The 12,647-nt window shown below is 43.1% G+C and overlaps 1 protein-coding gene across 1 annotated transcript in view; it reads right to left on the bottom strand.

Annotated features, from left to right (window-relative positions):
- The window catches only part of ST6GAL2 (ST6 beta-galactoside alpha-2,6-sialyltransferase 2), a 30,114-nt gene extending 18,442 nt beyond the window's left edge, over positions 1 to 11,672 (bottom strand). Inside the window, exons 1-2 of the mRNA XM_056861859.1 lie at positions 10,673 to 11,672; positions 3,959 to 4,056 (exon numbers count right to left, since the gene is read on the bottom strand). Coding sequence (XP_056717837.1) covers positions 3,959 to 4,056; positions 10,673 to 11,618 — 1,044 coding nt within the window. The 5' untranslated portion in view covers positions 11,619 to 11,672. The remainder of the gene's footprint in view (positions 1 to 3,958; positions 4,057 to 10,672) is intronic.
- Positions 11,673 to 12,647: the final 975 nt, after the last annotated feature.

The raw sequence follows: 12,647 nt of genomic DNA, 5'->3' as shown, positions 1-12,647 counted from the left end.
CTCCTCTCAAATCTACTCTTATGTGCCTGCAGAGATGAGGTGGGTGGCAACTAGAGAAAGGGTTTTTTTTTTTTTTGGGTGGTGGCACCTTAACTTTGGTGGTGGCACTTGACTCCCTCCCCACACACAAATGGAGGTTTACCTTGAACACATTAACATACGAAGCTGCCTTATACTGAATCGGACCCTTGGTTCATCAAAGTCAGTATTGTCTACTCAGACTGGCAGCGGCTCTCCAGGGTCTCAGGCAGAGATCTTTCACATCACCTACTTGCCTAGTCCCTTTAACTGGAGATGCCGGGGACTGAACCTGGGACCTTCTGCATGCCAAGCAGATGCTGTACCACTGAGCTATGGCCCCTCCCCACCTTACTCTCCTTTAGGTGCTAAGCCAACATATTTCTGTTTACCCAGGATTTAAACTAAGGGGATCTATTTTTTTTATTATATTTTATGGTCTGCTTCACCTGTTTTATCAATATCATTTTAGATTGCTCTGTTTATTTTATGCTGCTTTTAAGGTCCTGGCAGGTTTTTATTTACCTGGATTTATGGGCCTAACTTGTTTGAATGTTTTATTGGCTTGACTTTGTACTGTTTTCCTGTGGGCAGCCCCAACCAGGATCTGGAGAAGCAGCATTTTGTAAATAAATAAAATGTTATTTGCAACTGCATTGGTTGAGAAAATAGCACATTCCCCGTACTCAGTTTGTAACACTGAGAAAATGCAATGTTCTGTCTCCCCTGCAGCCGTGAACATGAGCACTTCTGGCTGAGCTAGGCCTTTTATGCATGGGAGATTTTGCCTTAGATTTGCCGCTCCCTAGATGCACATTTCCCCATCCTAATTCTCAAAACTCTACATGGTTAATAGCCTCTTCATTGGTACCTGATACTGCCATGGAAAAACAAAACAAAATAAAACATGCCTAGTGCCAGTTTGGAACTTCTTTAGCTCCACTGTTATACCATGTTTTTGCCCCTCCACCTTATTATCCTAGTCCACTATCCTTGGGAGACTGTCTGCTCATCCTAGAACGAGTGCTAGAGCACATGTCTCTCCTAATGTCTCTTTAAAGGAAGCGATCACCATTCTTTTTTCAAGAGAGCTAGTCCATAACAGCAAACATTTCCTTTCACTTCTGTTTTATGGGGACGAGATACAGTGCCAACATTTTCATTTCTTTTTCTTGGTAATTATCAGTAAGTGTTAACGATCTATGACCTTAGGCAGTTCATGAGAGGGAGGGCAACTTGGCCATCTTCTGGGCATGGAGTAGGGGTTACTGGGTGTGTGTGAAGGGGAGGTAGTTGTGAATTTCCTGCATTGTGCAGGGGGTTGGACTAGATGACCCTGGTGGCCCCTTCCAAATCTATGATTCTATGTACTTTGTATTTCCCCAGTATATTTCGCTTCACATCTTGGAACATTCTGAGCTATTTACTATAAAGTTCTTGGCGTCTAACCAAACTGCACTTTACAGCATTTTTTTTAAAAAAAGAAAGTCTACTTATGGGCCAAATGCTTTATCACTGATTGATGATGGACACATCCTGATGAAATAGGAGATACATTACAAGACCTAAGTGTGAGCAAATTTAAATGGTGAATATTCCAGGCTTTACACCAATAAGTGACAACAGGCCACACAATATAGAAGACAATTACTTTTCAGCATACCTTTATATGTATTTCAGGATGAATTTTTAAAAATCTGGATATGTATGTATGACCACTGAAGAAGGCCCCATAGGCCGAAATGCGTTTGGTCTATTGGTCATTTACATATATTTATAATCATCAACCATGTTTGTAAATTAACAATTATCTTTTTAGATTCTTTTAATTGATCAGCCTAATTTTGGGGCCTAGTGTTTTTAATTGAGTGTACACTTTATAATAAACGATATCAGTATTTTGTATAAATTTGCAGCTCAACTTTTAGGTTCTCTGCCCACCCCCAAAATCTCCAGGAATTTCCCAGCCTGGGATTGGCAACCACATGAAAATAATTCTGTAGATTTGCAATTGATAGCAGTTCTGCTATCAGCTTTCATAGAATGAATCTGTTGCCCATATACAGTCAAATCCCATTCCAGTTTTCATGAGTGGAAGGAAGACTAATGGCCCTGTTGTGTTATGCTTGCACAGGGATCCTATCAGGAGATGAAAATGCAGACACCTATAGAACTTCTGGCTATGTGCACAATGTTGCCACTAAATGCAGAACGAAATCACTGGATGGGACTGGCGGGGGTGGGGGCTGTAAGAAGCAAACTGGTGTTAGCAGCTTCACTTTACAGATGCAAAATTTAAAATCAAAATACTTAAGTGAACTTACAATATAATAACCACAGGAGGGCACTGTGGATTCAAAAATCCTCCAATGCAGACACGGAACTATAAATTAAAAAATAGCACCTATATTTGTTTCAGTGTCCTTTCTTTGTTTACATGCCTTCCAAAGTCCACCTTATGTGAACGTTATCTCCAGGTTTTGTTTTGTTTTTTTCAGAACTGCGCAATAATGGAATTTTATATCCCATGTATGTTAAAAGCAAGAGCAAATAAAGGCAACGAAGACTCTGGGACAAGCATGTTTCCCTACTCCACTGCCCTCCTATTTATGCCAAGGAAGCATTGCCTGCACAGTTTAAAACTTCTTTTTAAACTTCTTTAAGGGACAATCATAAGGGACAGAAACTATCCTAGGAAACAAAAGCTCATTTGATAACTTTCTTTGTGTTGATTCTTGTAGGTTATCCGGGCTATGTAACTGTGGTCTTGGTATAGATACCAAGACCACGGTTACACAGCCCGGATAACCTACAAGAACCAATGAACTCTGACCGTGAAAGCCTTCGACAATATTCAACAATATTTCTTTGTGTTGTCAGGCAGGTGGCAGCCCAGTGGTTGAGGATAAGGGAAGGAGGGACACATAATATTCTGTTTGGAGTCTGCTATAGACTGCCTAACCAGAGTGAAGAGGGGGGAAACTGCCCTCCCTGAACAGCTTGACAGTGTATCCAAGCAACATGACCTTGTAATTATGGATGATTTCAACTTCCCTGATGTGTGCTGGGAGAATCTGGTGTCCAGAATCATACAACTTCCTGACCAGCCTGGCTGACAACTTTGTTTTCCAAATGGCGGAGGAAGGTAGGAGGGACTTGGCCATACCTGACTTAATATTAACCAACAGGCAAGAATTGGTAGATGTGGTGGAGGTAGTGGGGACCTTAGGGGGGAAGTGACCATGCCCTCTTAAAATTCCTTTTGTGGGGGACCAAGGACATTCATAGCCAGACGTGTATGTTTAGATTTTAGTAGGGCAGACTCTAATGAAAGAGGCATAATCACAGTATAATCACAGTCATTCTATGGTCAAGATTGCCAAAAAGGAAAGGAGCAAGTGAGATCTTGCAAGCTCAAGCCATCACTATCCCAACAAGATGGAAACACGGTATGGGACCCAAGAAGCCAATGTGGATGAACGAACAACTCCATGAGGAGCTAAGGAAGAAAAAGGAAACATTCAAGGAATGGAGGAAACAACATACCTCTAAAGAAAAAGTATTTGACGGTCGCTAGGCATTGTAGGTCAGCCTTCACGGGGCCAGAGTGAAATGAGGGTGGCCAGGAAGGCTTGCTACAACCAGGAGGGGAATAAGGAGAAAACGGTCTCAATAGGGGATGGATTAGGCTCCTTTGAACTCTGTGGGCACTTTCACACATGCTGCATAAGGCACTTTCAATCCACTTTCAATGCACTTTGCAGCTGGATGTTACTGTGTGAAATGGCAAAATCCACTGCAAATTATAGTTAAAGTGCACTGAAAGTGGAATGAAAGTACATCATTGGGCACGTGTGAAAGCCATCTATGATTCTGTGACAGAAATAAAATAGAAATCCTGAGGACATACTGAAAACATGGAGGAATTCAAGAGACTTACCTGAGAATTAATGATACGCATGGTAGTTTTATTTCCAACATCTTTTTCATAGCCTCGTGTGGGAGCAGAATTAAATCGAAGAACAGCATCATGAGAATCTAAAGGCAGAACAGGGGCGTATTAGATGTATTTTTATGCACTTAAATGAATGTAATTTTAACTGTCATTTTAATTTTGTTGTTTGAAGGATGATGAATACCACATGTCATGGGCTACTGCATTTTTATCATGGGCTACTGCATTTTTCAAACCCAATGGAAAGTCAGCCCAGCCAGAGACTAGCATAAGAAAAATCCTATGCAAACAAAATTATTGGTGAGTCTTATATGGGTCACAATTAGGGTTACCAACCTCCAAGTGGTGGCTGGAGATCTCCCGTTATTACAGCTGACCTCCAGGTGACAGAGATTAGTTCCCCTGGAGAAAATGGCCACTTTGGCAATTGGGCTCTATGGCATTGAAGTCCTTCCCCTCCCTCCTCAGGCCCCACCCCCAAAATCTCCCAACCTGGAGTTGGCAACCCTAGTCACAATCCACCATTAAGTTCTCATAGGCAAGCTGTAGTAAGATGAACAGAACCTCTGCAGATGCCACTTTATTTCAACAGCCTCCTTGCCCAGCAGAATTTTGGGTTCTTTTGTGCTCCTAATAAGTGCTCTGATCTGTTACTACTTGATACTGCTGTTTTTAGTTCCAAACTACTGGAAACTTCATCCGTGCAAGTCACACAGAAATGGGTGTGTGGAGCAAAATCATGAATGCATACTTCTTAGGGTAGCCGGCAGGAGGTTTTTGGTGCAGAGCCTGAGGAGGGCATGGTTTGGGGGAGGAGAGGAACTTCAATGCCATAGAGTCCAATTGCCAAAGCAGCCATTTTCTCCAGGTGAACTGATCTCTATCAGCTGGAGATCAGTTGTAATAGCAGGAGATCTCCAGCTACTACCTAGAGGTTGGCAACCCTAATACTTCTGCAGCTCCCATATTTGGGAGTTTGCACAAGACCTCCCGTCAGATTATGCTTCTTTTCTCTATGAGCACGTCCTGATTTGAAACTAGAGACATCAAAGCACTCCATGTTTAGAAAAGACTTAGTACCCTGTATTGCCTTACGATATTATTAGGCCTTTAGATGAGGCCAATTTTCTTTCTTCTAAATCAAATGTTGATTAAAAAAAATGTTTCCCATGGAGTACATTTTCAGTAACATTTTCTTCAAACACACCCAGTGCTCAAGTTTTAATTTTAACATCATGTTTTATTCCCACCGCATTATTGAAATTGGCATTTTTAAAAGCATCAGTTTCAACAGCGACCCCACCACCAGTTCATTAGCAAACTGGGCACAGTATTAGCACAACACATCCAAAATGTCTTGTATTGATAGCTCTTAACCAAATTTCAGCATTTCTAACCGAAATACAGAAGGGGGAGCCCAAAAACCACTGGCACACTTAAAAACCCATATGGTAGTTAATCTGTTAACCAGGCTGCCTGCTTTCAAAGGCCTCAAACACTCATCCTTTAATAGAACTTATTCCCAACTGTGGCCACCATGTTCAAGTCCCAGATCCTGGACTCAGCTTGTATGTTCAGGGTCACCTACAATGTAGGTGGAAAACAGACACCATCAACCATGGGAAAAGAATAACAGGACAGCTCACTGCACTGATGTCCCAGCCTAGAATTACATGCTTATTTTTTGATGGCATTTATGTACAGCAATCCTGCATCCTTAGGATTGCTAACCTTCAGGTAGTAGCTGAAGATCTCCTGCTATTACAACTGATCTCCAGCAGATAGAGATCAGTTCACTTGGAGAAAATGGCCGCTTTGGCAATTGGACTCTATGGCATTGAAGTTCCTCCCCTCCCCAAACCCCACCCTCCTCAGGCTCCACCCCAAAAACCTCCTGCCGGTGGCGAAGAGGGACCTGGCAACCCTATGCATCCTACATTTGGCCATTAGAAGTAAAAGCCATCCGATTGTCAGCTACTCAAGAGTGTCTTGGACCGCATGCATTTCAGGTTTCTGGGTGGTACAGAAGTGTCCAACAGTTTTGATGAGCTTATGTGGAAAAGAACCGGGCCAGTTTAGACGTCATCTCTGCGGCTTGGCTGCTGTTCACTGTGGTTCCCTTCCCTCATGTCACATCAGTAAATGCTGCATCACTTACTTTAGCAGGATCACCAGCGCCAGCAGCCTCAGTGGGGCACTATCATGGGAAGAACCCAACAGTAACTCTTGGACTAGGCCTAAGCCAGCAAGCAAGAAGATATACTTGTGTATGATGTAAACTAAGACTGGCTAAATTAGACAACAGATGAACATTACTACAAATATATGTGCAGGTGGTGCAATCAAGACTTGCCTTCCTCCTCTTCAGCTCCCTTTCCCCTGTGACACAGAAATGAAGGCAGACAGACAGGAAAAGGATGCAGCAGAAACAAGAGTGCAACATGCAATTCCCCAGTGTAAGAGGATCCCTGGGATTACTGGATGAGTCAGCAACGGAAGGAAAAGAGCAGCGCTCTGTGAAGGAAACAGGAGGATAGCAGAGGAGGGATCAGGATGCCTGCAAGGGAACCAGGCTGTTGTAAACCCTTGAGGTTCTCACAGAAGGACAAACATTTATCTTGAGCGATCAATTATCCCTGAGATAATGCCAGTGCTTTAAGTGTTTGAAACACTACTTCTATTACTACTACTACTACTCATGAGGAGGAGGAGGAGGACAGTGATGATGAATTGGAATTACAAAACTGAACAATTTAAAAAGCGGTTCTTTCATACCAGAATGGGGAACGAATGACACATTAGGTGGTATGAATTTGGAACAAAAAGGGTTTTGCTTTTAGTTTTTAAAGTACACCATCCTGTGCCTTGCCTTTGGAGAGAAACGAAACGAAAGGTTCTGCCAAAATACGAGAAGGGAGCAAACAAGCTAGGGTACCATAAGGTGAATGTGACAGCATTTATGCTCATTCAGATTACGGTAAATTTGAGGGGGCTGCAATTTCTGCGCCACTGTCCGCAGGGTAGTACTCCTCTCATCCAGAATTCTCCTAGAAACTGATACAGGGGAAGAGAACAGGGAGACTTAGGGTTGCCAAATCCCTCTTCACCACCAGCGGGAGATTTTTTCGGGCGGAGCCTGAGGAGGGCTATCAACATGCTTGTATTTGCGACAAGGGCAGAGTTTGGGGAGGGGAGGGACTTCAATGCCATACAGTCCAATGGCCAAAGTGGCCCTTTTCTCCAGGTGATCTGATCTCTATTGATTGGAGATCAGTTGTAATAGCAGGAGAGCTCCAGCTAGTACCTGGAGGTTGGCAACCCTAGGGTGACTCTATTTGCAACAGGAAGAGGAGCTGGGGTACAATATAGCTTGTGAGTGGCCCCTTAGTAAGCCCAGCATCAATAAGATGCAAAAGCAAAGGTTATAGTGAGTACGTCAAAGTTACGGGCTTTTAAAAATGCTAGATTAATATCACAAACAGCCGCCTGCCCTTATCCAATAGGAGCCAGTAATGCCTAGGAGACTATCCCACAAGTAAAACTGCATTAAAAATAACAATTAAAAAATCTGGACTGTTATGGGTACAATTCTGCTTGCAGATGGGAACAAGCAAGAGCTCCTCAATAACAATACCATGAACAGATTGAGAGGAAAGGGAAAAGTGAGCCCTGCAGCAGGATATGTTGGAGACAAAATATCAGCTCTTATTAAGAGGCAAAGGCCACTGGCTCAGAGGTATTTCAGCTGCCCATTACATGGTAAGGGTCAGTGCACCTTCCAAATCCTTCAGACCTAAAACACAGTTATAAACTACGTGATCTGGGCACAGTGGGAACTCTATAGAGCAAGGGCATACTCCAGAAAAAAGGTGTTGGGCATTTGCACTTTTCCCCTAAATTTGAGAAATGAAAATGTTTGGTTTTATTTTTAATGACAGCACAGTATGGGAAAGCAGGAGCTATTTCACCTGAAATATTTCAAAAACAGTGAGTCGTCTCTCAAATTGGAGGTTACTCCTGTTTTGATTTTTAGTGTCAGGGAAGCGAGGCACTTGAGCCAAACAGCGAGCCAATTAAAGAGGCTGGATGGTGACAGCAGTTTAAAGGGAAACCATCTGGGTTAAACAAAACCCCTAAGGTTTAAGATGCAGCGGAGTATTCAAGTGTGAAATTTAGGGTTGCCCACCTCCAGGTACTAGATGGAGATCTCCTGCTATTACAACTGATCTCCAGCAGATCGAGATCAGTTCACCTGGAGAAAATGGCTGCTTTGGCAATTGGACTCTATGGCATTGAAGTCCCTCCCCACCCTCCTCAGGCTCCGCCCCCAAAACCTACCACCTGTGGCAAAGAGGGACCTGGCAACCCTAGTGAAATTTTAAGTGATTGCAGGATTAACGGTTTAGAGAAATCCAGGGAAGAATCATTCTTGATACTGGAGACCCAAAGAAATAAAGTTGAAGGAAGAAGGTGAGAACTGGGGGGGGGGGGGAAGAGGGAGTATTAATTACAACTTCTCCAGTTTCAGAATGAAATTTAGGTATGCAAACATTTTAATCACAAAGAGTAAAACATGATCCAGCAAAAACTGATGGCTTAAGCCCCATGGGTTCCAACTGGACAGTTTAAGCATGTGTTTAAATATCTCTCAATGAATTTCACAGTGCTCAAATAGGTGACTGGATCACGCCCATAACGGGAATATTGTTTTCACTCTAATGTATGACATCTTAAATACAAGTCAACATGCACCGAAATCCTTTTCTAAATAAGCCTCCAAACCGCATTAACAATTGGGGTGGGTGGGTAAGAAAACACCCCTAAAATAAACAAGAAACGTATTCACAGAATTAGAAATACTAGAAGCTGATGATTCAATTAAGTCCACATCTGCTTGGCTCACGGCTCAACGCCAACGGCTCCTGCATAACTAATGACAAAGCGATAGTTCATATCAAGGATTCTTCAGTTTATCCAACTAGCCAAGAAGAAGGATACCTTCCTTAGGTCTGTTCCTGAATCAGCCAAACAAGAAAGCTGCTTTGTAACCGTTATACTTTCTCAGGCCCCAGCTTTCTAGTGACTTTGTTACTGTGATACTGAGAGGGCCACTGAAATAATCTTGTTTCTTGGTTGTTTCCATCAAGCCTACTATGAGGTTCCTTCAAGCCTATAATCCCGATAGTTAGGCCAAGTTTATTCTGGGCGTAGGGTTGCTAGCTCTAGGTTGGAAAATACCTGGAGACTTTGAGGTGGAGCCTGGGGAGGGCATGTTTGGGGAGGGGAGGGGACCTCAAGTGTGGTATAATGCTATAGAGTCCACCTTCCCAAGCAGCCGTTTTCTCCAGGTGAATTGAGCTCTATCGTATGGAGAAAACGTGCAATACCAGGAGATCTCCAAGGCCCACCTGAAGGTTGGCAACCCTAGCTGGGTGGCACCTTGACATTGCCTTCACTGAGGACTAAAGAAGTAAGCAGTCCCAAAAGCCTTGGTTATAAAAAACAAAGGCATGGGGAGGGGGAGAAGCAAAAGAAGGTTGCACGGTGTGATATTTAAGTCCCCGGTTTCTGGATCTTGAGATGGGATGTCATCCCAAAAGTACTTAAGAAAGCAAGAATAATACATGCACAAATGCATGCACATGCCTGTGAACACACATATACACGTGCAGACAGCAGCCCTATTTCTTGACAATAGTGACAACACAAAACAAAATGCTCAAAAATGCCTAGGCAGACAAGGCTAGGCAGACATTGCCACCTAGCCCAGTAATAATGAAGGTGTATAGTAGAAGGAATAGCGCTCATACTACCACAGGTCAGATTCACACTCTCTGAACTGTGGGTGAACAGAGCCACTTACCCAGAAGATAAAACAGAGCCGAGCCAAGAACGTGTAATTATCTACAGCCCCTTGTTCTAATTTTCTGTTTCATTCAGCCTCTGATAGTACCTCTGACCATGTAAACAAGTCAGAGACAATAGAATATGACCAGTCGCGAAGAGTGCAGACCATACATATTTTACCAATGGCTAAAAACAGAAAAGCAATGCCACTGACATTTATTATATTTCACTGAGAACAGGAGTGCTGGCACGGTCAGTCATGTTAAGTACTCTCTATATTGGGTGGAAGACCCTCGAAAACCCTCCAAAAAACCCCTGTGCATGCTTGCCATAGACCAGTGGTTCCTAAACCTTTTTGGGCCATGCCCCACCTAAGCATCTCTAAAATCCTGATGCCCCCCCCCCCCGTGACATGTAATTCTTAGCGGGCTTTCCCCCTCTCCATTGTCAGCAGCTGACCGCCGTGTAGATTCTGATTTTAATTTTAAAAATGTGTTTGTCATAATATATATTTATATACTGTATATGAGGCCCCTAGAACCATAAGAAATGCAAAAAGTTTACTGTTAATAACTCATTCTCGAATTGCCCCCCTTAAAAATCAAATTGCCCTCCTGTGGGGATTGTGCCCCACGTTGGGAACCACTGCCATAGACCATTCATGCAGATCCTGCTTTACAGCTCCTTTCTTGCAAAGCATCAGATGATACTTCGAAATGACTCCCAACTTTGAAGAGCAGCTTTTTGGATGGGAGCATAAAAGGACACCAAAAATAATCTCACATGCATGCAGAAGGCCATGGATGCCCCTTCGTGTTGATGCTTACATTTTAATTAAATGTTGTCACCCACCTATTTCATCACCAAGGGAAGAGTTCAGTATGGCACCAGCAGACATAACAACAGCACAGGTTCCAAACCCCCGTGGATACAATTTACTCAGCGATATCCGAGGGACACATTTTTCCCAGCCAAGCATAGAAAAAGGGGCTTCTTTGCCATCTATGGTCCTGATATTCACCCGAGCCTTGAGTTCACAGAAGAGCTGTTTGGAGGTCAACTTGGAGTTTCGCTTCCCTTTGAACCGCACCCCATGCTTATTGGCATTCAGGTAATCTTTCATTGCTTTCTGCAGGCGAGGATTCAACATCTTGGAAGAGACATTCCCTTTCCAAAGCTTATACAGGAAAGATTTTGACATGGTAGAATATATTCCATCCCATTCGTCAGACTCTTCAAACATTTGGCTTCTCCTGCGTCTCCTGTGCCTTCTGTTCATCTTCTTTCGAGAGAGCCAGTTATTCTGCGAAGCATTCTCTTTCTGATTCTCCCCCTCTGCAGAGATTAATTTCGCTGTTCGCTGAACACTACTCTGTGACCGAGGCTGACCAGCAGCAAATAAATAATCATCACCCCTTTGAGAGAAAGCACTTTTTGATTTTCTTTTTGACTGGGAAGGGAAAAATTCTTCTTCACTTTCAAAGCCATCTTTGAAGTCTGTCCACTTTTTAATGTTTCCATTCCCAGATTTAAATGAATCTAAGATATCTTTGTTAAGGAGCACCTCATTCCTATCAATTGGTTCAGAGAAAGACAGATCATGTGTTGCTCCCATGATAACCCTCTGCTTGCCTTGAATGGGCAAAAGCCTTTTGGTCTCGATGTACGTGAAGGAACTTGGAACTGCTTCAGCGGTGTTGCTGTCTGTGAAATAGATGAAAATCACCAGGAACAGTAGGCCCCATGCAAATATTCCAAATAGCATTAGTTGTTTCCATTGCTTCAGGTTAGGTTTCATGGCAATATCTGCACCAGCTCCTCCGTAGCTTAAATGCCTGATGAAGGAAAATCGAACCTGGAAAATAATATTTAGTATCGGTTAAGCCAGTTGTACAGGTACCATGGAAACAAAGCAAGATAAAATGATAGCACTAAAAGGACAAAGATAATGAATCTGAAAGATCTGTGCAGTAGTAGTTAATATAAGAACACATTCTGACACGTTATTGCTCCCCCCTCCCATTATCTTCACAATACTCACGACTTTTATTCTTAGCATCATGGTATCAGTTTGTAAAGTCTTTCAACAAACCTACCTAGTTTTGATTTTACCCTTCAAGGACCTCAGGCTCTCTCCATCATATAAACTTTACACACCACTGCCATATTACTCAGCTGAACTAAAATTAGGGTTGCCAACCTCCAGGTGGTGGCAGGAGATCTCCTACTATTACAACTGATCTCCAGCCGACAGATATCAGTTCACCTGGAGAAAATGGCCGCTTTGGCTACTGGACTCTATGGCATTGAAGTCCCTCCCTTCCCCAAACCCCGCCCTCCTTAGGCTCCGCCTCTGGTAGTGAAGTGGGACCTGGCAACCCTAACTAAAATCTATACATGAGAATTCTGAAACTGAAAAGCCCCATGCAATGCACTTTTAATATGATTTTAATTTCATGAAACATAGAATTAAGGGGCTATAATAGGTCTAAAGGACTTATATTCCAATTCACTATATCCAACAAAACCCTGTAGAAAACTTCAGCCCTGGGAGTTGGTGTAACAAAGGGTATAGCAGACCAAACGATAAATCCGAAACTCTCCGTTCAGATCTAGGGCTGTGCATATTGATAAACCCGAGCCGAAGCTGAAAAATTGCCATTCCGGCTTATTTTCGGCTTGGGTTTACCGGTAGCAAAAGGCAGGGGGAATAAGCCAAGCCGAATAGGCGGTTCCCGGTAAAGCCGAATAGAGACTCGGCTTTTCAGGAATCGGCTTTTCCCCTGGCTTTTGATGCAAGGAGAACTATCTCCTTGCTTCCTGCTGC

Source organism: Euleptes europaea, chromosome 16, assembly GCF_029931775.1.
Source record: "Euleptes europaea isolate rEulEur1 chromosome 16, rEulEur1.hap1, whole genome shotgun sequence".
NCBI classification, from domain to species: domain Eukaryota; kingdom Metazoa; phylum Chordata; class Lepidosauria; order Squamata; family Sphaerodactylidae; genus Euleptes; species Euleptes europaea.
Note: the sequence above shows the minus strand (reverse complement) of the source record. Positions and strands in the feature narration are given on the sequence as shown.